General features: G+C 52.3%; 1 protein-coding gene across 2 annotated transcripts in view; it reads left to right on the forward strand.

Annotated features, from left to right (window-relative positions):
- Nucleotides 1-1,942: 1,942 nt before the first annotated feature.
- The window catches only part of SEMA4B (semaphorin 4B), a 40,853-nt gene continuing 16,085 nt past the window's right edge, over nucleotides 1,943-26,710 (forward strand). The window contains exons 1-3 of one of the 2 annotated variants that reach the window (XM_084968634.1): nucleotides 1,943-2,124; nucleotides 2,713-2,927; nucleotides 15,345-15,620. In XM_084968634.1, the coding sequence (XP_084824760.1) occupies nucleotides 15,488-15,620 (133 nt within the window). In that variant the 5' untranslated portion in view covers nucleotides 1,943-2,124; nucleotides 2,713-2,927; nucleotides 15,345-15,487. The remainder of the gene's footprint in view (nucleotides 2,125-2,712; nucleotides 2,928-15,344; nucleotides 15,621-26,710) is intronic. The other variant, XM_021098977.2, reaches the window with a different exon arrangement.

Consider the following 26,710-nt stretch of genomic DNA (forward strand, 5'->3'; position numbering starts at 1 on the left):
TTGCATATCCTCCTGGGTCGCTTCCCCCTCCCCCCAACAGCATGTGGAAGGCAGAGCTAATGAAGCAGATGAACTATTTTTAAAGCACAAGCCAAGTGCACCATCTTCACTATAAACACAGCTACTACTAATTGGGGACTGAGTAGGAAGGAAGAATACAAGGGACGAAAGGAAATGATTGAGGAAGTATGTATCAGGAGGCTGGTCTGGACATGACTTAAGGAAATGAACAGTTAGAAACAAGTTAAAGGTCCATAGTAGAGACTGGGTTAAAAATGAATGCTACATTCATATGATAGAATACATTAAAAATGAAAATATGTGATTTTTTAATGTTACAGAAAAATATTTGTGATATATTGCTGTCCTAGGGAAAAGTTATAAAAGGGTATGTACTGAATAATCTTTTTTTTTTTTTTTTTTGTCTTTTTGCCATTTCTTGGGCCATTCCCACGGCATATGGAGATTCCCAGGCTAGGGGTCCAATTGGAGCTGTAGCCGCTGGCCTACACCAGAGCCACAGCAACATGGGATCCGAGCTGGGTCTGCGATCTACACCACAGCTCACGGCAACACCGGATCCTTAACCCACTGAGCAAGGCCAGGGATTAAACCTGTAACCTCATGGTTCCTAGTCAGATTTGTTAACCACTGAGCCACGACAGGAACTCTAGTGAATAATCCTTTTTCTAAAAAAATGTGAATGTATTACTATGCACGGAAAAGAGACGTGAGTATATTCACCAAAATATTAGTATCCGTAGACTTAAGATTTGTGCACTTAAGTTGTGTCTTAAAGAAAAGTTTTAGAAAATATTAACGCTGAATGTCTCTGGGTAGGGTGATGGTTTCATTGTGTTTTTCTGTTTTCAAACTTTATTGTAGTAAATATGTTCACTTGTGTAGACATGACAAAATAACCACTGTGTTCTATGTGTGGGAGAGCACTCTTTGCAGCATCTGGCAGTCCCTTACCCGCCTCCGCTTAGAGAAGAGGCAGCAGAGGAACAGCTGGCACTTAAGCCTCCTCGCCTGGCCTGGGAAGAGGCTGGCACTCTGCCTCTTGTTTCCCCAGCCCCTTGACCAGCCAGCTCTGGCCAGCTCAGCCACTTACACGCCCAGAACCGGTCCTTTTAGGAACCATCCTGAGAGCCGCTGTTGCTTTACTGGAAGATGGGAGAGACCATAAGGCAAGGGCTGAAGAGGGACAAGCCAAGGTCACTTGATAAATGCTAGATATTTATAACCATATCTCTCAACCCTCCCGGCAGATCCCATTTCCTTTCACTCCCACAACGCAGCCCATGGCAGGTTAAGGGAGGCGGTGAGCAGCATTTACCACGGGCGGAGACGTGGGTGGTTTCCCGGCGGGTGGCTCAGCAGCTCCGCTCTCGCTTGGCTCTTGCTGTCAACAGTGCTGCCATTACTGAGAGCCGATCTTGTGCCAGGTGTGTGCCTACAAAATTGCATTTCTCACCACAAAGCTGTGAGGTCCCTATTGTTCTGAGACTTCCCAGAAGAGGCTCAGAGAGGTTTAGGAACTCACCCTAAGTAACACAGCCAATTGGGCAGTAGTAGATTGGTGTCAGTAAATTGGCTTTACTATGCATGCGCAGGCAAACGGACCCATTTGTTTCAATGAGAATCTAGGATAGCAGCCCTGGCCCGCGGGATTCCAGCTAGTGCGATTGCCCCCTGCGGGGCCCAGGGCAGGTCAGGCCGAGCCTCCGAAGGTCAGGGAGGAGACAGCGCTGTGGGCTCAACAGCCCGCTGGGGCCGCCGAGCTGTCGCCACTGGGACTGGGACTAGTAGCGAGTCTAGAGCCGCCATCAACGCCCAGGGGCAGAGGCGGGGAACGGCTGGGCAGCGGGCGAGCCTGGGAGGGTTTCTCTGGACATTGCCCATAAACGCAGGCGGGGCGGGGCTTGGTCGCAAGCCTCGCATATCCGGGGACGACGTCCTGGACTGAGGGTGTTCGCGGGGACACCCTGGTCACCAGCGAGTGCGTCGGCCCAGCCTGGAAGCAGGAACGAGTCTAGGCACAATCTGGGAAGAAGGACTGGTCGCGCCACCGTGCAGAAGTGGCCCTGTCGTGGGCAGTGGTCGCGCGCGCGCCTGACTAAGGTAGGCGCAGGGGACAGGGCGGGCGGGCGAGAGCCGCGGCCCCGCGAGGTAGAGGGGGCGGGGCTCTGAGGCAGCCGCTGCCCCCGCCCCCCACCTCTGCTGGGCCCCTCTCCCAAGAGGGCGCCACCTGCACGCTCTGATGGGCACTGGCCCCTGCCACTGGGGGAGCTTGTTGCCATGGCAGCGCAGGAGGCTGGGCCCACGTTCCCATGGCCACCCGGGGCCTCTGTGCCAAACCTGCAACTGAGAGGCAATAATCTGGGCCCCGGAGGAAGATCATTTGGAATTTGGGAAAGGCCTGGGCCCCTCCGCAGAATGGTTGTGGAAATGACCTTTGAGTTAGGTTCTTTGTTATGGCTTCTACTCTCTGAGTGACAAAGTGGATGTAGGGGTAAGGGGGGAAAGGAAGTTGGGGTCCTGGAAATAAAGCTTCTCTAGTGGCCTCTCTGGAGACTATCTGGTCTGGCAAAAAGATGCAGGGTAAGGTCATCAACTTCTCCTCATATTTCCTCAATTGTTTTTGTTTATTTGGGTTTTTTTGTTTGGGTTTTTTTGGTTTTTCTTTTTTTCTTTTTTTTTGCTTTTTAGGGCTGCACCTGCCAGATGTGGAAGTTCCTAGGCTTGGTGTGGAATGGGAGCTGCAGCTGCGGCCTAAGCCACAGCCGTAGGAACTCGGGATCCAAGACATTGGCTGTGACCTACACCATGGCTCACTGAGCAAGGCCAGGGATTGAACCCACATCCTCATGGATACTAGTCAGTATCCAGCCACAGCAGGAACTCCACATTTCCTCACTTGTAATGTGAGTACGTCATTTGGCTTATGAATCACAGGTTTCATGTAAGGGTCGAATGCCATAAGGACAGGGAAATGCACAATTAAACAAATTTTTTTTCCGTAGATACTCTAGCACTTTAGAAATCCACTGGGTCCCACTCCCTCATGTTCATAAGAGAAATGATCCAGACAAGTGAAATTACTTCCCAAGTTGACAATCAGTTGGGAAGGTCAGGATTTGAACCCAGTCTCCTGACTTCCAGGCCGTGACTTTTCCTTTGGTGATTATTCTTATGGAAGCTCACTGAAATCTGGGATATGTCTCCTTGCAACCAGGGCTCAGACTTCTGGTCCCAGGTGATCAAATGATGGAGACATTGGCAGCAGGTAAACTAAAGCTGCAGCCTTGGGGAGAACTGAAAGAGCTTCTTTTCCTCGTGCGTGGGTCCTGTGCCTTGGGGCTCTTGCTTTAATGTAGTATCTGACAGGATTGCCCTAAATAAATTCCCAGGAGCCAAGCATTCAGCAGCTCTCCAAAATACCATCTCTTCTGAAGCCAACAAGTCTGCTGAGACTGTGTGAGTGAGAAATCCTTTGACTGCCCTAAAGCAGGGAGGTGGGACTCCCCACATCAATGAGGTGCTTTCCTTTGAAAAGGTTAAGAGGAAGGTGGAGAAGGATATCCAGGAAGGAACACTTGAATGAATCATTTGGAAATGATTTGAGACACTCAACTAGAGCAGAAAACTCATTTATTCATTTAGTAAACATTTACTGGGTGCCTACTCTTTCCAAGCTTCGCACTGAGGCTAGAGATTAAAAACCTGAGTTAGGGTGTTCCCATTATGGCGCAGCAGAAACAAATTCAACTAGTATCCATGCGGTTGTGGGTTCGATCCCTGGCCTTGCTCAGTGGGTTAAGGATCCTGCCTTGTGTGAGCTGTGGTATAGGTTGCATATACAGCTCAGATCCCAAGTTCCTGCGGTTGTGGCTTAAGCCAGCAGCTACAGCTCCATTTCACCCCCTCGCCTGGGAACTTCCATATGCTGTGGGTATGGCCCTAAAAAGCAAAAACAAACAGACAAACAAAAAAACCTAAGTTAGGCAGGCCTGGCCCCTGTACTCAGGGAGCTCTCAGAAGAAATGGAGAGAAAGGGATGTGATGTGTATTTCACTGCAGCATCACAAGTGCCATAATGGAAATCTGGGCAGAGTGCTCAGAGGAGCAACCCCAGAAATCAATTGACAACAGCACGATTCAAGCCTGCAAAGCCAGGAGCACTTCTGGAGCTCCGCCAGGTTGGCCCTGGCCACTACCTTTGTTGGAGACAAAGGAATAAGTGAGTGAAAGTGTCTAAAGAAATGTGGATGAGGATAGATGCTATCTGGAAAGAAGAGTGGAAGGGATCCTAATGAACTGGAAGCTCTGTGAAGACAGAACCATGTCAGTTTCCTTCGACTTCAGTAATGCTTAGAAGGCATCAGGGGAGTTCCTGTCTGGCTCAATGGAAACAAATCCGACTAGGATCCATGAGGATGCAGGTTCAATCCTTGGCCTCACTCAGTGGGTTAAGGATCTGATGTTGCTGTGAGCTGTGCTGTAGGTCGCAGATGCGGCACCAATCCTGCATTGCTGTGGCTGTGGTGTAGGCTGGCAGCTGTGGTTTCAATTCGACCCCTAGCCTGGGAACTTCCATATGCTGCAGGTGCAGCTCTAAAAAAAAATGAAAAAAGAAAAAAAGGTAGCAGGTGTTTGAAAGAAGGAAGGGAAGAAGGGAGAAAGAGAGGAAAGAACAGCTTTTTTTTTTTTTTTTTTTTGGTCTTTTGTCTTTTTAGGGCCGCACCCGAGGCACATGGAGGATCCCAGGCTAGGGGTTGAATTGGAGCTACAGCTGCTGGCCTACACCACAGCAACACAGGATCCGAGCTATCTCTGTGACCTACACCACAGCTCATGGCAACTTAGCTAGATACTTAACCCACTGATCGAGGCCAGGGATCGAACCTGTGTCTTCATGGATACTAGTAGGGTTCGTTAACCACTAAGCCATGCCAGGAACTCCCCTGTTGTGCGAATTAAAGAAATGACTAGGGGAGTTCCCAGCATGGCTCAGTGGTTAACGAATCTGACTAGGAACCATGAGGTTGCGGGTTTGATCCCTGGCCTTGCTCAGTGGGATAAGGATCCGGCGTTGCCGTGAGCCATGGTGTAGGTCACATACGTGGCTCGGATCCCGTGTTGCTGTGGCTCTGGCATAGGCCAGCGGCTACAGCTCTGATTTGACCTCTAGCCTGGGAACCTCCATATGCCATGGGAGTGGCCCAAGAAATGTCAAAAAGACAAAAAAAAAAAAAAAAAAAAGAGAGAGAAATGACTAGATGTAAAAAGTTCAGCACAGTGACTTGCTCATAGTAAATGTCTCCATCCCATCAAAGCAGTCTTTGGAGTCACAGGAAATCTGTGGAACCCATCTTTCCATCCCTCACCTCCTGGGCTCACCTGCCTGGGACCACTCTCCGCAGGCAGTACTGAAACCAAAAGCAAGGCTCTCTGTCTGAGAGAAAGAATAGTAGCCACCAGGTCACCTCAGGTGACCGAGAAACTTACAGGGGTCAGAGAGCCCCTCCTGTTTGAGGTTAGTTCCTTAAGGTGGGGGAATGGCCATAACCCAGGTCTTCGTTCCTTGCATGTAGCAATGGCTAGGGGTCCGGGGCCCAGAGTGAGATTTAAGGAGGAAGAACTGGGTGGCAAATGGAGAAGTAGATTCCTGGTTTCTTGAAATCTTTGGGAATGGAGGGGCCTCAGGTCTGATAGGTCAAACCAGAAACCAGGTTCTCTTCTGGACCCTTAGGCCTCTTGCTCCTCACTCTTATCTTGAACGTCTGCCTTCTGTGAGTGGCTGCCATGGTTTCAGAGGAAAGAGAGTCACTGAGCAGTAATTGTGCCCCTTGGGGGTGACAGGTGCCAAGCATCAGCCAGGCTCCCTCAGAGAGCAGGCCTGCAGGCACAGGCAGACTGCCCCTCCTGAACTTGTGTTGGGGGAAGAGCGGTGACAATGGCAACTGCATGTTGTACCGTGTCTGGGCAGGGACAGGCTGAGCCTGGCTGGTTGCACCACAGCCCTGTGGGGCAGGGGGATCCCCTCCCAGGGAGTGGCTAGCTCAGGCCCTGACAGGCCCCAGCAAGGGTGGTGCTGCGGGCGGGCGGGCGGCAGGCTCTTCACCACAGTGGGTGCACCTGGGGCCTGGGCTGGGCGGGCTGGTTCCTCCTCTCTGTGAGAGTTGCAGCCTCAGCACTGGGCTTGTAGGAGGCGGCCAAACCAGCGGGGAGGGCCCAGAAGGGGGTTCTCGGGTTGGGGATCTAAGATGGTCATGGCCACTTTCAGGTAATGATGTGATCAGATAACATAAGAAGCAAGAGGCGCTGTACAGCCACTGTCTCACCAGCTCTCCTAATAGGATGCAGTCCTGTTGGCGTCCCCATCTGACAGATGAGGAAGCTGAGGTTTGGAAGAATCGTGTGGCTTGCTTTCAGTCCCCCAAATGGTGCTGAGAGTCTCCTTCTGACAGGAGAACTGGTGTGCTTCACCCCTGGATTCTAACCACTTACCAGAGCAAGAAACACAAGGGACCAGTGGAGGGGAGTGCCACTTGGGGGACAGAGATGAGGCCGTTCGCATTTATGGCCAGACCCTGGCTCCAAGCTGCCTGTGAGATGTGAAAGCACTATTGCTGCTGGTCCTGTGAATGCCCTCCGCTGCAGAAGGCACTGCCCCAGGGAGGCTCCTGGCCCCTGGGATCTGGAAGTCATTGGCCAATTTAAAAGCACACACAGGGAGTGCCAGCTGGTGTCGCTTCCTCATCAAAATGTATGGATGTTGCAGCCGAGTCGCTCCTCAGCCCCTGGGGAGGAGACACCAGCAGTGTGCCCAGCCAGGCAGGGAGGGGAGCTGCAGCTGCAAGTTGGCATGAGAGGAAGGCTCAGGGCTACGAGGGGATGGTGGCAGAGGGCCAAGGCCTGGGGAGCTGGGCTGCAGCCAGTACGTGTCTGCAAGGCCTTGCTAGGCAGCCTGCCAGTCAGAACCCAGGGACAAGAGGGGACGGGAGGAGCTTGAGTGCTACTCCAGGAGGGGGCAGGTGGGACCTTGGGTTCAAGCTCCACTAGGCATGGCAGAAGGCGCCTCCTCCATGGGCTGTAAACAAAGCTATGACTCTCAGAGTACAACTGTGGTGGCTGGAGAGCCAGTTTCCCCTGGGTGGGAATGAGAGTGGGCAGGCCCAGCTGGGGGCAGCCTGGCAGGAGCCACCCGGGTCCAAAAGCTTAGGTTCACTGCCTTTTTTCTTTGTGCTGAGCAGGTTAGAGAAGTAGTGGGCACATGTGTTCATTTGATTTATATTTTTAGCTACACTTCCTTTTATGTTCTCTTTCTCTTGTAGATTTTCTTTTTTCTTTGCTTCTTTTTTTTTTTTTTTTTTTTTTTTTTTGCTTTTAGGGCCACACCTGTGGCATGTGGAAGTTCCCAGGCAAGGGGGTTGAATCAGAGCTGCAGCTGCTGGCGTACACCACAGCCACAGCACCACCAGATTCAAGCTGCCTCTGAGACCTATACCGCTGCTTGCAGCAAGGTCAGATCCTTAACCCGCTGATTAAGGTCAGGGATTGAACCCACATCCTCATGGATCCTAGTCATATTCTTTACTGCTGAGCCATGACAGGAACTCCTTTCGGGTTATTTTTATCTTTTGGTGTCTTTGCTATTTTTTCCCATGATACTGAGTATAAGGTATACATTTCATACAGGAAAACGCACAAATCTTATGTGCATTTAAGATTAAGATTGTCTGGCGTTGCAGTGACAGCAATGCCAGATCCTAGCTGCATCTGTGACCTACACAGAAGCTCACAGCAATGCCAGATCCTTAACCCACTGAGTGAGGCCAGGGATTGAACCTGCATCCTCATGGATACTAGTTGGATTTGTTACCTCTGAGCCACACAGGAATTCCTCATTCTTGCATTTGTATCCTTCTTAGGTATGTGCTTATATGTGCAGGAAAGGGAACCTGAGAGAGAGAGAAGGAAGGTGGGTGAGGATGGGTGGGCAAGGGCTGTGTGAGGATGGAGGAGAAAGACCTGATGACTTCATCTTGCTGGCTAGGGGTGCGCAGGAAGTGTTGCTTTTCTCTTTGTCTCTTTTTATACTCTTTCCAAGCCTCCCCCTGAGCTCTTTATAAACACCGGCGTTCTGGCCAAGGAAGACTTGACTACATCCAAGAGTGGCAGAGGGGAGCAAGAGACACGGCGTTGGCTTGGGAACCGCTCTTTAACCCACAGGAAGTCAGCTCAAAGGAGGTTTTTCTCTGCCAGTTGTCTTCCTGTTTTTTCCACTCTGGGGAGAACAAATTAGCACGCTAACTGGAGACAGTGGAGCCCCAAGGGCTGAGGCCGCCATGCTGGTGGCACAGGTTAGAGGGCTCATCTTCAGGCCAGCAGTTGGGTCCCTCATTTTGCCCACCCTCTGGAGTTCTGACTGAGTGCTGTGCCAGGCAGTAGGGATCCAAAGACAGGATCTGTCACCATCCTCAAGCGGCTTGCCACCCAGTTGGCACAAGACATGCTTGAAGCATTTGAGCAGCTAGGAGCAGGATATAATTAACCACCGAGTGAGGCTGCATCAGCCCCTGCCTCCTCCCCTCAGAGACAGCTCGGCAGTCGGACAGCCCATGTGTTGCCAAGCCACTAGGGCAAACCAGCCTTGATGCCGTTCGAGGAGCTACCTGATGTGGAGATTCAGGGGTTCAACAAACACTAATTAAGGCAGTGTTTTAGGTAAGAGCAGTAAGCAGGAGGTACAGGAAGTGCTGTAGCTAATACCTTGATTCCATCAAGATTCCTTACAAATTTTTGTATTACTCTTATGGATAAGATGAAGAAACATGGGCTGAATAGTGCACAGGACATCACCAGGTGTTCAACCTACAAAGGAGATTGATCAGTTTCCACGCGGACGGAGGGCTCTAGTCACAATGGACTCTGTTTTTTGGCCCTGTCTCACTCAATTTTCCCTCCCCAATTTACCAAACACTGATTAAAAGCACCCATAGCTTTACTTTTTTTCTTTTTTTTTTCTTTTTAGGGCTGCACCCGTTGCATATGGAAGTTCCCAGGCTAGGGGTTAAATCAGAGATACAGCTGCCAGCCTACACCACAGCTCATGGCAACACAGGATCCAAGCCATGTCTATGACCTACACCACAGCTCACGGCAATACCAGATCCTTAACCCACTGAGTGAGGCCAGGATTGAACCTGTGTCCTCGTGGATACTAGTCAGATTCATTTCCACTGCACCACAATGGGAACTCCTCCATAACTTTTGTATATTAACTGGTTGCGAAAACTTTGCCACGGTCTTGTTCACATCTTTCTTTCTAATAACGCACACACAGACCCCCCACACACACCCCCCCCACACACACTTGTTTTGGCTGAATCATTTGAAAGTTGCAGACATCATGACACTTAACATCTACAAACCTCAGCAGGCATCTCCAAAGGACAATGACATTCTCCTAAAAACATAGTACCATTTTTTATACCTTAGAAAATGAACAATAATGCCATAATATCATCTGATACACAGTATATGTTACGATCTTCCTAATTGCTCTGTGGCCTTTTTTTTTTTTCCTTCAGGACTCAGTCAAGTCACATAATACATTTGATGATCCTGTCTTTTTAGCTTCTTTTTTTTTCTTTTTTTTTTGGTCTTTTGTCTTTTTGAGGGCTGTACCTGTGGCATCTGGAGGTTCCCAGGCTAGGGGTCTAAATGGAGCTGTAGCTGCTGGCCTACACCACAGCCACAGCCACGCCAGGTCCAAGCTACATCTGCGACCTACCCCACGGATCATAGCAGCGTCAGATCCTTAACCCACTGAGCGAGGCCAGGGATCAAACCCACAACCTCATGCTTCCTAGTCAGATTCATTTCTGCTGTGCCACGACAGGAACTCCCTTTTAAGCTTCTTAACCTAAGACAGTTGCCCTGTTTGTTTTGCCTTTCATCATATTGACCTTTTTGAAGAGTCTAGGCTATTTGTCTCATGGCATGCTGGATGTATCTGACTGTGTCCTCATTATTAGAGCTGGGTAACACACTTTTGCTGAAGTGGTTGATGAGTTGTGTTCTTACTGCATCCTATCAGCATGTAAATATATCAAGCAGTCCCTCTCCCAGTGATGTTACTTTCAACCACTTGATTAAGACGGTGGCCACCATGCTCTCCCTTAGAGAAATATCCTGCCATTGGTAATTAGTAAGTCATCTGTGGCTCTGACTGTGACCTTTTTTTTTTTTTTTTTTTTGTCTTTTTAGGGCCGCACCCGTGGCATATGGAGGCTCCCAGGCTAGGGGTCCAATCAGAGTCGCAGCCACCGGCCTACAGCACAGCCACAGCAATGCAGGATCCGAACCACGTCTGTGACCTACACCACAGCTCACGGCAACGCCAGATCCTTAACCCACCGAGCAAGGCCAGAGATGGAGCCCACAACCCCATGGTTCCTAGTCAGATTCGTTAACCACTGAGCCACGACGGGAACTCTGACTTTGACTTATTAATAGACTTTTCTAACAATCTTCCACCCAATGGTTAGCATCCATTGGTTATCCTTGCTTTAATCTAGATTTTCTCATCTACCATTTCTTCAGCATTTATCAGGCAGCCCTTTTCTATGGAGAAAAGCATCCTTTCTAATCCTTCTTTTTCTCTCTCTGCGCTTCTCTGAGTTCTACTATAGATTAATGGATTGTTTTATTTCAATGCATTAGACTCCATTACTTCATTATGCCTTCTGATGCTCAAATTGTCCCAGGTTTGGACATCAGGCTGGCCCTCTGTCCTTTTGACATGACCCCATTAGTCTTTAGTCACTTCCTTGCTTTCCAGCCCAACACAATGTCTCAGGCTCACTTTGTACTTTCCCTTTCATTTCTCCAAAGAGTCCTGGTACCTTTTATTGGAGAGTGGTATTTAGAAACCAAGAAGTGAGTGCTAGGTCAGCTCACCTCATATCCTTATCAGCAAGATTCTTGAATAAAGTTCAAGAATGCTTATCAAATTACAGATGACTCAAAACTAGGCGAAGCCAAATGTATAATGGAGTCAGTATTCAAAATGACATCAATGGGATGAAATCTGGGCCAACAACAACAGATTTAAAAGAGATCTATATAGAAGTTCCTGTTGTGGCTCAGCAGAAATGAATCCTACTAGTATCCATGAGGACTCAAGTTCGATCAAGTTAAGGATCTTGCATTGCTGTGAGTTGTGGTGCAGGTCACAGATGTGGCTCAGATCCCGTGTTGCTGTGGCTGTGGTGTAGGCCAGCAGCTGCAGCTCTGATTCAACCTGTAGCCTGGGAACTTCCATATGCCATGGGTGCAGCCCTAAAAAAAAAAAAAAGCAAACAAAAAACAGATCAATACAAAGTTTTGCGCTTAGGTGGAAAAAGTTAATCGCATAATTTCCAATTTGGGGGAATTCTAGACCAAAGTGGATATCAAAAAGTAACTCTGGGGAGTTCCTGTCATGGCTCAGTGGTTAACAAACCCAACTAGTGTCCATGAGGACGAGGGTTCAATCCCTGGCCTTGCTCAGTGAGTTAAGGATCTGGCGTTGCTGTGAGCTATGGTATAAGTAGCAGACGCAGCTCAGATCCCTCATTGCTGTGGCTGTGGTGTAGGCCAGCAACTGGAGCTCTCATTCGACCCCTAGCCTGGGAACCTCCGTATGCCCCATATGCAGCCCTGAAAAGAAGATGAAAGACAAAAAAAAAAAAAAAAGTAGCGCTAGAAGTTCCCATTGTGGCTCAGTGGGTTAAGAATCCTACATAGTGTCCGTAAGGATGCGGGTTTGATCCCTGGCCTCTCTCAATGAGTTAAGGATCTGGCGTTGCCGTGAGCTGTGGTGTAGATTGTAGATGCAGCTCAGATCTGGTGTTGCTCTGGCTGTGGTGTAGGCCGGCAGTGGCAGCTTGGATTCAACCCCTAGCCTGGGACTTCCAATATGCTGCAGGTATGGCTGTAAAAAGGAAAAAAAAAAGGAGCTCTGGTTATTAGTTGACATGGACCAGCAGTATTCTGTTACTTTTAGGTTGTATTCATTCATTCAGCCACTATTTATTAAGGGCCTGCCACATGCCAGGCACTTTCCTAGAGGCCAGGGATATGTTAGTTAACAAGCCAAAGAAACCAACAGGCCTGCCTTCCTCAGTCAACAATCTTAGGGGTGAGAAGGCTGGTGGGCAGTTCAGACGATAAGGAAAAACCACAACAAATAAGCAAATCATATAGCATATTAGAAGATGATGAGTACTTTGAAAAAGCATCTCAGCATAAGGGGAATGTGGGGGAAGTTCAGATTCTTCAAGAAAGTGATCTTTGAGCAAAGATTCGTTTTTTTTGTTTTGTTTTGTTTTTGTCTTTTTAGGGCCGTACCTAAGGCATATGGAGGTTCCCAGGCTAGGGGTCTAATCAGAGCTGTAGCTGTCGGCCTACACCACAGCCACAGCAAAGCCAGGTCTGAGCCGCATTTGCGACCTACACCACAGCTCATGGCAACGCTGGATCCTTAACCCACTGAGCAAGGCCAGGGATTGAACCCGCAACCTCATGGTTCCTAGTGGGTTTGTTTTCCCTGTACCACGACAGGAACTCCCTTTTGGTTTTTTTGTTGTTGTTGTTGTTTTCTGTTTTGTTTTATTTTGTTTTTGAGCAAAGATTTGAAGGAAACAAGAGAAGTACTTACTGGGAAAAAAAGTACTCCAGGCAGAGGGAGTAGCAGGACAGGGTCCAAACATAAGCAGGTGTGCCTGGGGTATAGTGAATGGGAGAGCAGTAGATGGTGCAATGGTGGTGAGGTGAGGATATCCCAGGGCCTTGCAGACCATTATAAGGAGCCACTGGAGGGTTTTTTTTGGGGGGGGGGTTGCTTTTGTTTTTTCTTTTTATGGCCACACCTGCAGCATATAGAAGTTCCCAGGCTAGGGGTTGAATCAGAGCTGCAGCTGCCAGCCTACGCCACAGCAACAGCAACACAGGATCCAAGCCACGTCTGTGACCTACACCATAGCTCAGGGCAATGCCAGATCCTGTAACCCAATGAGTAGGGCCAGGGATCGAACCCACGTCTTCATGGATATTAGATGGGTTCGTTACCGCTGAGCCACAGTGGGAACTCCCCCACTGGAGGGTTTTTGAGCAGAGGCATGCCATTACCTGACTTTGGTTTCGAAAAACTCACTCTTGCTGCTGAGTTGAGAACTGGTTGTAGGGGAGCAGGGTGGAAGCAGGGAGACCAGTTAGGAGACCCTTGCAGTATGCCGGTGAAAGAGGGTCCGACGATGGATTTGCTAGTGAATTGGATGTGAGAAGCAAGAGAAAAGAAAGGAATCATGGTTTTTAACTTGAGCAGTTTAAAGATGGACTTGCCATTAAGTGAGATGGAGAAGTCTTACCCAGATGGAGCATTTTGAGGGGAGAGACGGGGGAGATCAGGAGTTTAGTTTGACACCATGTTGAATTTAAGATAACCGTCAGACAAGACAGCCTGGTAGGAATGTTGAGGCCATTTGGAGTTTAGGACAGAGATCCTAGCAGACAAAAACATGGACATCATTGGCTAAAGATGGATTGACACTATTAACAGGGGTAAAGTGTCCCAGGCCTCAGCAATGCTGGAACTACAGGTAGTTGGTGGAATTCCCATGTGGAATTCTGGGAGCCCCTTTAAAAGGAGTGTTGCTAGCCTGGACTATACCTACACAAGTTAGGATGCTGGAGGTTCAGAAATCATGGAGCATGAGAGCTTGGTTTCAGGTGAGGAGACCTGGGACCATGAGAGCACTATTCCCAACCCAACAGCCACCTTTTGGGAGGCCCTGGGCATAAGGTGAGAGCAAAGGCGCTGGCCCCAAGAAGGCTAATTTTGGCTGGAAGTGATGAGGAACTTTCTAGCCATTGCAGCTAATTCCTGAAGAAACTGTCCCCACCGCCATGGAAATGATTGGCAGAGGTTTTCAAAGTCCTTTTGACTTGAACTACTGGAAGAATAACATTTTACTCTGATCCTGTGCACACTTAGGAAAAGTTGAAACGGCCTTTTTCCAACTTACTTATCCTTTCTATGATCATTGCCCTTTTGATATCTTCCATTCTGTTTTTCTTCCTTTTTTAAAAACTGTGATAGGGATCCACTACATTGGCTTCAGGATCTTCTAAAGGGTACAGTCTGTGGTTTGAAACCCCTGGTCTCAGCAGAACTGATACCCACTCCTGGGGATTTAAACCACAGGAGGGATTTCCCTTTGTGGCTCAGCTGTAAGGAACTGACTAGTATCCATGAGGACTTGGGTTCGATCCCTGGCCCCCCTCAGTGGGTTAAGGATCCAGCGTTGCTATGAGCTGTGGCGAAGGCTGCAGACTTGGATCGGATCCCTGCATTGCTGTGGCTGTGGTGTAGGCCAGTAGCTGCAGTAGCTGCAGCTCCAGTTGGACCCCTAGCCTGGGAACTTCCATATGCTGCAGGTGTGGCCCTAAAGAGATAAATAAATAAATAAACAAACCACAGGAGGATTGGTGGGTACCTCTGGGATTCCAGCCTTAGGGAGTGCTTTCCCCTGCCAGGCCACGTGCAGGCTGTGGAGACGGTCTCACCTCCTTGGCTGTACATTAAATCCTATTAGCCCACTTAGGCTAATCTTGCCCAGATCCCCCCACTTCACCTAGACAGAATTCCAAGCTGGGTACCTAGACTAAGTGCTGAGCTTGCAGTGAACGCCCAGCCAGGACCGAAGGTGGGCAGAAATGAGGTGCAGAAGCAACTGCTACTGCTCCGGAATTAGCAAGAGCTCGGCGGGGTGCACTTGGTTACGGACTAGTGATCATTAGTCGGGGAGCCCAGAGGGGGTGGCGGGAGCAGGGGTAAAAGGAGAAGACACTGGCGCACAGAGGAGAGCCCCGCAGGTTTTCCCAAACGAACGCGCTCACTGAGGGTCCCAGAGGAGCCGGAAGGGGCCGCGGCGGCGATGGGAGGGTCCGAGAGGTGGGGGCGGGGAACTAGGGGGCTGCGCTCCCTCGGCTCCGGAGGCTATTGATCCCGGAGCTCGGCCCCCTCTGGGCACGCACCGAGCTAGGTGCACCCAGCGGGTACCCCTTAAGCCTCAGCGCCCAGGAAGGAGGAAGGGGGAAGGGGCGGGTCGGGCAAGGAGCGGAGCGGGGAGAGGCCGGACGGACCGCCCGACTTCCTCCTTGGGTCCCTCCCTCCAGCGCTCTCGGCCAAGCTCCGGCAGAGTGGGGCTGGTGTCGGACTGCTGTGTCGGGGGGCGGAGGGGCTAGCGTCCGCGGCAGCCCACGTGACCCCGTTTCCCACCCCATTCCAGCCCCCGGGTCCGAAGGCGGGGGCCCGCCGATCCACCCCGGGCGGATTAGGGGCGGGGCCGCCTCTCGCAAGTCGCGTAGAGCCACCTGAGCCGGAGCCCGGAGGACGCCGTCGCTCCCTGCTGTTCGAGTCCCGCGCGCCGCGATGGGTCGGGGGAGCCGGCCGGCCGCCCAGCTGGGTGCGCTGCTGCGCGCGTTGCTGCTGGTCGTGTTGCTGCTGCTTCTGCTACCGCCGCCTCCGACTCGGGCGCTCGCCCCTCGAATCAGCCTGCCTCTGGGTAAGTGCTGGGGCGACCCGAGGGGGGCGCGGGCTGGGGTCGGGGGGCAGGGAGAGGCAGCCGAAGAGGGACCTCTCACGGAGGTTGCGGTAACAAAGGACGGAGGGAGGGAAGGGGTCTGTCGGACGCTTGGGGTCCATTACAACCCCTCCTCCTTTCCGAACGCTGCTGGGAGGGAAGGAGGGAGAGAGAACCGAGGGGGAGCTGTGGGGCCGCGGCCCCCTTTCTTCCTTTCTTTTGATGGGCAGGGAGGGGGTCTCTCGCCCACTCTGCCGCTCCAGCTCGCCCCTGGGTAGGGCGTCCTTTCGGCAGTGGCGCCCCCCTTCGGTGCTAGCTGGTCCGCCTGCCCGTCTGCTAGTCTTTGATGCTGACCAGAGCTAGCTGTGGTGCCGCCCCCTCAACCCCAGGGCGGCGCGGGGTGGAAGGGGCCTTGCTCGCCGTCCCATAAACACTGGTATGGTATTATGGGGTTATGGTATTTCAGCAAGTCGCAGCAAGACTCAGGAACCACAGTGGGGCGGGTGCCCTATTCTCACTCCGCCCCTTTACTCTGATGGGTCTTCGCAGCCCCCCCTCCCAGACATGGTGGGGAACATGCCCCCTACCCGCCGCCCCCCGCCCCGCCACAGCCTGGGAGAGACCATTTTAGGGATGGGAGCAGCTCTGGGCTCAGAGACTTCCCTGGGAGTCACGGGGGGTACCATCCTCATGGGCCAGGTCCCTGCTGCTCTGTGCTCATATCTGCTTCTGTGGCCCCCTCCCTTCCAGCCCTTTGCTCGCCCTTCTCCTTATCCCCTTTTCATCTGGTTGCTTTTCCAAATCAGAGGAACCAATCCCATTTCGACTACTGAGCAAGTTAAGTCCCCTCTCCTTGTGTCCCAGTTTGCCGATCTGTAAAATGGGCACCGTCATAGATACGTTTAAGGTTATCTTGGAATTTCATGAAACTAGGATTGTTACTAGGCAGTGTATATATAATTGCTCGATAGATATTATTTCTCCTGAAGCCCTTTAACTTGTTGGTTGTCACACTGAATGAGTACTCTAATGTGTACGTTAGAGGTTATAGACTAAAACTATACCAGACTTCCTTCTCTTTACAGCATTCTCACCTCTAAAAGCATTCCATTTGCAAAAGGGAAGAGTCGCAGAATAAGTACTTAAATTAAGTCAGGGCCACTAGGGAAACCCTACCTGAAACATTGCGTGATAGTACTGAGAAGATGGCCTGGGTTCAGATCCTGTCTCAGCTACTGGGTAACCATGTGACCTTGAGCAAGCTACTTTACTTCTCTGGGCCTTGATTTCCTCATCTGTAAAAATAGGGATAATAATAGCACCTACCTCAAAGTTGTGAGGATTAAATCAGTTTACGTTTGACAAGTCCTTGGGACAGGGCTTCGTGCGAAGAAACTGCTCAGTAAGTGCTAGCTCTCATTATTGCTACATGTTAAGCACAGGCTTTGTTCTGGCACATCCTGTACGGAGCTGGGGTGATGCTGCCTATCATGGGAACAGTGCTGGTGCTCTAGTTTGATCACAGCCCCTTGGGTGCTCCAGCTGGGTAAGTGAGGATATCAGGTGTTTCCGCACCCAGGCCTGCTGCCTTGCTCCTCTTTCTGTTGTGGCCACCACTCCCTTTCCCCTTAGACCCTCTCAGCTTTGCGAGCAGGTGAAGTGAGGGGTGGGGTACAGAGGCTCTGATGGATTCTGCTTCTGGCCCTGGGAAAGCTGGGCTGGCCTGTGGGGCCATGTGAAATGTAGCAAGTATTGTGTCCAACTCTAGAGCTGGTTGGAGACCACTTGGAGGGTGACTAAAAGGCAGAGAGGAGGGTTGCGAGAAGGAACCGAGACGACCTGCTTCCTGAGCGCAGCTAGAACACTTGGCTGCTACTACCCACACTGCCCCAAAGACCTGGCCCACTTCCACACATTCAGCACTGTGGCCAGGCCCTAGCCCAGGCGTCTGTCACCAGCATCCCCAGCACAGATCAGTTAGTGCTATGCTCTGGATGTCCGTGTCCCCCCCCCCCCCAGATTTGTGTAGTAAAACCCTAACCCCCAAAAGGCCAGGACATCGAGGCTCCCTGTTAGGACTGTGCAGATGGCCCACATTTTGTGCACTGATGCAAAGGTGCCCAGGTGAGGGGCTGAGAGAACCTGAAATGCAGTTCGGATTCTGCTTTCCAAGCTGTGCCTCCTACGGGGAAAGACCTTCCACTTTGTTCTTAAGGCTGGGTCTGCCCAGAGGGCACCTCTTTTTCTAGTTCCATCAGAGCCCTAGTATCACATAGCAGCACCCCAGCACCTGGACTCTTGTGCACGTGTCCATGTGTTGCTGAGCTGAGCTGCGCTGCACCCAGAGTGCTCACCTCACTGGCCCTTGAACTTCCTCTGGGCCCTTGATCCCTGCTGTGTCCCCCTTTCACCCTCCCAGCCCCCAGTCCCCTGTACATGCAAGACCTCCCACCTGCCTGGGAGCCCCAGAGAGGATTGCCCTGGTGACTGAGTGGGTGCACCCTCCAAGTATGGCCTTAGGTGGTTTCCTGACTCCTCCCTGTGGGCTCATTAGATGTTCCTGGCAGTGCTCCCATACTGGGCAGGCCCATGGTGACCATGGGGCCACTGGGCTTAAAGCCCCAGGGTCCCTTCCTCACAGAGCAGGGAGAGAGGCATGGAACGGAGACACCCCCCCCCCCCCCGCTGCCACCACCTACCCTTCTGTACTGAATTCTCACGCAAGCTCCCCATCAGCCAGATGCCTAGGGAGAATGGGCTATCTGTGGTTTAAAAGAAGACCCCTAGAAGTAGAGCATCCAGTTTGCGCCTGGGGTCCTTCCTAGGGAACCCTAATTAGTGTTGACCAGGAGCAGATTCCCAGGGCTATCAGAAGGGGGTGCCCCATTATGCTGTCACACAGTGGCCCAGGGGGGCAGGGGAGGAGGGCTTGGGGCTCCAGGGTTAGCTAGGCAAGCCGAGGCCTTACGAGGAGGTTTCTTGTCTCTGTGAAAGGAACACTTCAAAGAAGTGAGTGGAAATTTGGTTGTGTTGCATTGGAGTCTGTGCGATCCGGAGTCCCAGCAGCAGGGGAGATGCAGAGTGGAAACAATGGCCCCAGGTGTGCACCTGCACAGCTCAGTGCCTTCTAGCCTGGCCATATGGGAAGAAACAAAACCAACTTGCTCCTGTGCTGGTGAAAGGAGTAGCAGGTCCCCTTATTTGGGCAATTTAAAGGAGTTGCTAATTTCTGCCTACCCCAGAAGTGCCTGAGGAGGAAAGCTCTGGACACACTGTTTCCAGACCAGATGGGATATAAATCTGCAGGCCTGCAAATTGCAGTCAACAAAACCCCATTGAGCAGAGAGAACAGGGCACTGACCTGAATCAGCTGCTTGTCCTCTGACCCTGGAGCAGGCACCCAGGGTCATGGCTGCCCTGAGAAGGCCCATGCAAGCTGCTTTCAAAGTCTTTTCCTGGCTGTTTACTGGCCTCCCTCCGTGATGTGGCCTCTTCTTGACATGAGCACTTGTCTTTAGCTCTGTCCCATGGACTGGCATCTTCATGGCCCCTCAGCTCAGCGCTGTAGCTATGGGTGCTGACAGCAGGCTAACCGCACACCCTGGGGCAAGCACCCCCTCCTCCAAGCCTGTTTTCATGTTAGCAAGATGGGAATAACAGCAGGACCCAGCGCTTTAGGGTTCTGAGAGGATTATGTGAACTAATATATGTGAAGTGTTTGGCACAGTGCCTGGCACGTGCTACATCTCCAGTAAAAGGTAGCGACTTCTCTTCTCTGTAGTGGAAATTCCCTTGCTTGGTGAGGTTATTTGCATCAATTTGGTAAGCACTGTCTGAGCGCTGACTGTATGCAGGCCCTCTGCTAGGTGCCAAGACCTTCAGGCCAGGGAATGAAGTGGTGCAGACCCCACCCCCAACCTTGGGGTTGAAGGCCAAGCAAGTCCCCCGCTGCCCTGCCAGCAGGGCTGATTGTAGGCCATCCCCAGGGGTCTTGCTTACGTGAGTCCACTTTTCAAGTGCTCCTGATTCAGCTCTTTCAAAGTCCTGCTCTGTCCCAAGAACCTCTTCTGCCTGAGGCTGGACCACACCTCTCCCTCCTCCCTGCCCCTCGTGGTTCCACTCTGCCCTCTGCATGACCCACATTTAGCTGGGTGTTGAAATGCCCGTGTGCCGGGCCTGCAAGGCTCTTAGCTTGCACAGCTTTTGGGGCACATCTACCTACACCTGCACCTTCATCACCCAGACAAGGGAGATGGAGAGGATGGCACAGGGTCTGAAGAAGAGCCTTGGCTCAGGTCACATCCATCACTCCTTCCTGTGTCTCCTTCTTGGTGCCCTTGGCCCCACCCCCCATCTCTGGATGCTCAGGATCGGAGGAGGAGGAGATGCCTCTGATGTGGTCCTCCCTGGGGGCAAGAGGGAAGAAGAGCAGGGAAGCTTGAGCCCATGGTCTGGGCCTGCCCGTCCGGGTAGATGTCGTAGGACAGATACCTGGGGTCCCTTAGGACCCCACCCCATCTCCTGCCAGTGCCTGCTTCTAGCCCTGGGTGGTCTTTCTGTTAAGTCTTAGCCACTGCTCTATGACTGTCTCCACTGCAGGGCAGGAGGCAGCACTTTGCCAGCACAGCTGGCATCTTCATGTTCTGCTGTTCAGCACATAGAAGAAGGTAGAAGGGGAAGTCATAGGTCTGGGGCCACCGTAGGCACGGGGTTTTTAGTAGTCTTGTTTCTACTTACACGGTAAATGGAATTATCCTCATTTTACAGATACATTACCTGAGGTTCAGAGATGCAAAGTACTGTATCCATGTCATACAGTTCTGCCTCACAGGTCTGTGACCTGAGCTGTTCTCCATGGGACCTCCCTGGTCTGGCTGTAATCATGGGTCCATCTGAGAAGCCCATCCTAGGAATTCCTGTCATCGCTTAGCAGTTAACAAGCCTGACTAGTATCTTTGAGGACCCAGTTCAATCCCTGGCCTCATTCAGTAGGTTCAGGATCTATTGTTGCTGTGATCTGTGGTGTAGGTTGTAGACACGTCTCAGATCCGCATTGCTGTGGCTGTGGTGCAGGCCGGCAGCTACAGCTGATTAGACCCCTAGCTTGGGAACCTCCATGTGCCACGCCTGCGGCCCTAAAAAACAAAAACAAAAACAAACAAAAAAGAAACCTTCCTGACAGTTTAGTGGAGCTCAGAGAGGTGGGGGCCTGCAGTGAGGGGGTTTCAGTGGGGATAATAGACAGTAGACAGAAACCTTTCATTTTATCTTTAACTTGGAAGAGGAGCCAAGGGAACCAACTCGCTGCCTCTTTTTTGCTCCCCACCCTTGCCTATCCTCTGAGAGAGGTGTGGACAGGAAGAGGGAAGAAAACCACCCAGGACAGAGCGCCCACTGAGTGTTGGCGCTGCTCTTGGGTATGGGCAGTATTGTTCCATCAGATGAGGGGAGCTGAGGCTCAGAGAAGCTAACTCATAGTCAGGGGTCACACACCTCGAAGGTTTGGGGCCAAGCCTTGGACCACAAGCTCTCTGCCTCAAGAATCCCATTCTTTCCATTAGAACATCTGCCTCCTGCTTCACCTGTGAAATGTACAAAAGTGGTGAAATGACCCGGCTCAGCCCCTGAATAATTGATTGGTTATGTGTTTCCATCTGGTGAAGAAGTCCATTGAGGTCACTCCTTAGATGGGACGGGGGATCCAGCTGAGGCCCCTGATAGCACAGCCGTGGGTGGAAATAGGGCTGCCCTGGCAGGCTTGGCCGGGAATGTGATGCCCCACAGACAGGGGGCAGAGGTCCCAGATAGGTGCTTGCAAACAGGGGGCAGCAGGCCAGGGCCAGCATGGAGATATATTTTGTTCAGCACGTGTTTTAGAGAAATTTTAGTCACCAAAATTTAAAACTCAGGAAATTTTCTATAAAAATCCAGGTTTCCAGCTCTTGTGAAGACCTGATGAGGCTTGGTCCTCATTCCTCTGAGTGAGTAGCAAGGGTCTGGGGCGAAGCAGCAGCTACCCCCTTCAGAGGGGCTCCCACCTGTAGGTGGCTGCACCCCCACCAGCCCTTGTCTCCCTTCTCTGCACGAGCAGGCTTCTGAGGTTGCCAGGGGGCAGGTGTTTATTCAGAGCAAGGATTGGGAGGAAAGAGGCAAGAGGAGGAGTGGGAACATGTGGGTAGGGCCGATTCTGATCGTCGGTGGCCCCTAACCTGGGAGCTTGACCCTTTCACATGCTGCATGGATTTGGTCTTCCCAGCAGCCCTGCTAGGGCCGCCTGCAGAGACGGCAGGTATCTTGTCTGACTGGTCAGGACTCACATGCAGACCTTGTGACTTTCTGTTCCCTATAGCCTTTCCTGTCTCTGCAGCACTTTCAGCTGTCACACTTCCATCTGGACGCTGAGATTCCAGGGCTGAGCTCTTGGGAGGGGACACAGCAGGGTCAGTACTTCTCAGACACACTCTCGAGAGTGTGAGGCTTCAGGACCTCCAGACTGGCCCCCTTTGAGGGGCTGGAATCCCTCTCTGGACTTGAGCACATTGAATTGGAACTCGGAACTCTGTCATTCGTTCCATCAACAGACATCTGTTGAACAACCCCTTGGAACACACCTGGCCAGTTGATACAAATGTGGGGCACAAATAAGACAGTTTTTTTTTTTGCTTTTTGAGGTCATGCCCGAGGCACATGGAGGTTCCCAGGCTAGGGGTCAAATCGGAGCTGCAGCTGTCGGCCTGCACCACAGCCACAGCAACACAGGATCTGAGCCGCATCTGCAGTCTACACCACGGCAATGCTGGATCCTCAACTCACTGAGTGAGGCCAGGGATCCAACCCAAATCCTCTTGGATGTGAGTTGGGTTCTTTACCGCTGAGTCATGACGGGAACTCCAAAATAAGACAGTCTTGATCCTCATCTTCCCTCTCCACTTGGTAGGGGAAGCAGGCACATCATCAGACAGCGTGGCTAGTGCACTGCGTGATGTGTGAGCAGGAAATGATGCACAGAGAATGGGCCCTCGCCCAGCTTCGGATTCAGAAAAGCCTCCTAGAGGAGGTGCAGCCCAGCGGAGTCTCAAAGGATGAGTAGGAGTTAGTCAGGAGGAACCCTTTTGGGCAGGGGGACTGCCTGGGCAAGGCCTGGGGAGGAGAAGTAGGACCTTGATTTGCAGTTCATTCCATATGGGAGGGGGTGTGGCAAGGGCTGGCGAGTTAGTGGCTTAGACAGTGAGACACTGAGGGTTTTCTACAGGACAGTGGCAGATCCCAGAGAGTCCTCTGGCTGCAGCGTAGCAGCTGGGCTAGGGGCAGGGACCAGTGCTGCAGTGGCCCAGCTACGAGAGGACTGTGGCCTGGTTCGGGACTGTGGTAGCGAGGATGGTAGGGGAGTAGATTTGGACAATGTTTTTTTTGTTTTGTTTTGTTTTATTTATTTATTTATTTATTTATTTTTGCTTTTTTTAGGGCCACACCTGCGGCATATGGAGGTTCCCAGGCTAGGGGTCTAATCAGAGCTATAGCTGCTGCAACACAGGATCCGAGCTGCATCTGCAACCTACACCACAGCTCATGGCAATGCAACCTCATGGTTCCCAGTTGGATTCCTTTTCGCTGCACCACAACGGGAACTCCCTTTCTTTTTTTTAAATGATTTTTGTTTTTTCCATTATAGTTGGTTTACTGATTCGGACAGTGTTGAGGAGGGAGACTTGGAAGGATTTGGTCATGGGTTGGGTATCCATGGTGAGGGAGAGGGATATAGGGAGTGTGACCCCCAAGTTTCCAGCCTGATGAGCGGTGTCACACAGACACCACATCCCAAGCTGAGGAGTGGTCTGGAAAGGGAGGGAGAGGGGCCAATGAGGGTCTCCTGGTGGAAGGGTCTGGCGGGCACTGGATGCAGAGATTAGGGAGTTGCCAAACATTGAAGCGATAGGCATGAATGTGTGGCCCCAGGGCCGACTCCAGGGAACAAGAACATTCCAGAGCAAAGCCTGGAGAGACTGACAGTGGTTAATAACACAGACTCTGGAGCTGGTGGCCCGGCTCAGATCCCAGCTGCATCACTCTTCCCAGCTGGGTAGGCAAGGACAAGTCATTTCACTTGCGCCTCGGTTCTCTTGCCTGAAAAAAAGCAGATGCTAATACGAACTTCCCAACAACCTGGCCGAGATTCCCGGCACAAACCCATTTAAAGTGCTGAGTAAGCACGGTAGCTCTTGGACGGATGGAGGCCCGGAGTGCGAGGGAGATGAGAGGTGACCCTTGAGAGCAGTGTGCAGTCCCCCAGAGGATAGGGGACCTCTGCAAGGTTATGTGCCTCGGAGGCCCCGTGCCTCCCTCCACCCCCCCACATCAGGATTTGGCCGTGAGGGATGCCTGGGCCCCGGCTGCAGGTGAGGGGCCGGTTGAGGCCTGACTCCCAATCAGGCAGTGAGTGGGAGGGAGGTGAGGAATGGAGTCTCTTCTCTTTGGGAGTTTGGCTGAGCAGGGGAGGTGGGAGGCACATTTCTAGGATAAATATTGAAGAAAATAATGCGTTCTGAGAAATAGGTTGATGGTGTGGGAACAGTTGAGGGTGTTTATGCCTGATGGCCCCAGGTGCCCCGGAAGAGAGGGGGTAGCTGTGAGAGGAGGAAGGTGGACCCTTGGGTAGAGACCTCAGGAGAGAGGGCCTGACCTTGGTCCTGGGTGGGATGGGTGGGGGGTCCAGCTCCCAAGGTGATTGCACCTCATGACAGGTGATGGATGGGTCCTGGGTTAAGACTCTGCTGGTCAGATGGACACAGGGCGGGGGGTGCCTATGAGAGGCTGGGGGCCACCTGGCCATGGCAGCAGCCAGGTGGGAAGCAGGCTTTGCTGAGCACACCTGCCCAGGAGCCCAGGATACTTCTAGCCTGGGTTCCCTTGACTTCCTGCCTCTTTCTTGTTTACCTTGGTCCTGGGGGAGCATTTGTGGCACCCAGCCCCTCTTCCCCATTGAAAGTGACCCTTCCCTGGCCAGGGACCCTGCCCTGGCACTGGCCTGGTGCTGCAGAGTTTGGCCCGCCGCTTCTGACCCATCAGGCCGCCCTTCCCAGTACTTGTGAAAGGAGGACGTGTGTCCAGGTCGGCAGCTGCCTTGTCCTAGTTTGCCGCTGAGTCAGCGCTTCTGCCCTAGAGGTGGCATTCCTGCTGGTATAAGTGGGTCCAAGGGTCCTGTGTGACTCCCTGTGGAAGAGATGTTCCAACAGAGCCCCTCCGGGGCTATCAGGATCTTGTCCAGGGCCCAGCCCTCCTCTTTTGGGACTCTGTGATTCAAGCTGAGGGGGAGCCAGCTCCCTGCCCGCCCCCTGCTGGGGGCATCTTCTGGGTACTGACTCCACAGGGAAGCTGATGTTTTCTGGCCTGATCCTGCTGGGGCCTGTGGATCTGCTCTGGTGCATGCCCGCCCGGAGCCACGGTGGAGGGAAAGGTGGGGTGGGGCTCTGAGTCACAGCCTCACTGCCACTCCTGGCTGGCCTGGGTGGGGACCGTCTGGGTGGGGACGGTGCTGAGCCCTGTTCCCGTCTCACCCCAGAGACCCCGAGCTTCCGGCTGAGTCACAGGGTCAGGGAGAAGCTCTAGAGGAGGCTGGGGGCTGAGCTGTTCTCACATCACTTCCTGCTGAGAGCTGGAGCCCTGGAGGGGTGAGGGGGTAGGGGGCTGCAGGTGACTCTGAGCAGCCCCACCCACGCGTCCTCCCCCAGGAGCCTGGGGCCCTGGACAGCCCCAGGCCAGCCCCCAGCCTGCCTTCCTGGAGCCCTGGAGAAGCCACCGGCTCAGACCTGCCCAGGCTGGACGGGAAGTTTCACCCCATCCAGGAAAACCGGCCACAGCTCCAGGCAGCCCGGCTGTCCCCGAAGCAGACCAGCCTGCTTGGTAGAGAGCGTACAGGACATCTGAGCATCACAGGCAACCCAGGAGACTGCACAAGACACTGTCATTGTCACACGGAGAACAGGGTAGAGGCTAAGACCAACCCTGCGGTGTGCCAGCACTTCCAGGGGGCTGAGTGCACAAACACCCCTCTCATGGAGTTCTTGTCATGGCTCAGTGGTTAATGAACCCGACTAGTATCCATGAGGACATGGGTTCAATCCCTGGCCACGCTCAGTGGGTTAAGGATCTGGTGTTGCTGTGAGCTGTGGTGTAGGCTGGCAGCTACAGCTCCAATTCGACCCCTAGCCTGGGAACCTCCATATGCTGCGGGTTCAGCCCTAAAAAGACAAAAGACAAAAAACCAACAAAAAAACACCCCTCCCAGTCACTTCTTCATAGATGGTACCTCCAAGTGAACACACAAGTGTGGACAAGCCCTGCAGTAAGGTGTACGTGTACACACACACACACACACACACACACACGGGCAAGCTTAGGCAGGGCTCGCACAAACGTCGAAGCAGTGACTCTGGAGGTGACCCCAAGCGGGAACCCCACTCAGAACGCCGGCGAGCAGGGGCAGGGACACAGCTCACTCTCATAAGATGTGCCCATGACCCTGGCCCGTGTCTGAGCCGATGCTCTCTGCTTGGCCACCCTTCCCTCTTGCGACCGGGTGCAGGCCTAGGTTAGAATGGCCCAGGATGAGTGTGTTAGCCGTGAGGCTCAGGGAGGCCCAGCTCTTCCAAGTGGCCCTGCTCCTCTGGCAGCGCTTGTTTGGCTGGATTTTCCTGCAGGGCTTTTGATTTTGTTTTTGATCCACTCAAGTGTTGATCGTGTGCCAGACACCATGCCAACCCTGGGTTAACGTGTGCAAAGTTGTTTTGAGTAAAGCTCTCTGTAAATGTGGGTTATTATGTATATAATTATTTACACGTATAATCTTATTTCTTCTCATAACAACCCTACGAGGTGAGGTGCTATTATCCTCATTTTATAGATAAGGAAAGTGAGGCTCCAAAATGTTAAGTGGCTTGTCCTGGTGGCAGGTAACTAGTGACAGAGGCAGGATCTGAACCCAGGTCAGTCTCTAACTCGCATCTGCACTCTCAGTCGCTCTCTCGCCAAGACTTCCACTTGGGGGGCCAGACCTTCAAGCCACTGTGGCTTTG

This window comes from Sus scrofa, chromosome 7 (assembly GCF_054392235.1).
Source record: "Sus scrofa isolate SSC_HxYL_T2T_F1_AM1 chromosome 7, Sscrofa_HxYL_maternal_Yorkshire_Landrace_v2.0, whole genome shotgun sequence".
NCBI classification, from domain to species: domain Eukaryota; kingdom Metazoa; phylum Chordata; class Mammalia; order Artiodactyla; family Suidae; genus Sus; species Sus scrofa.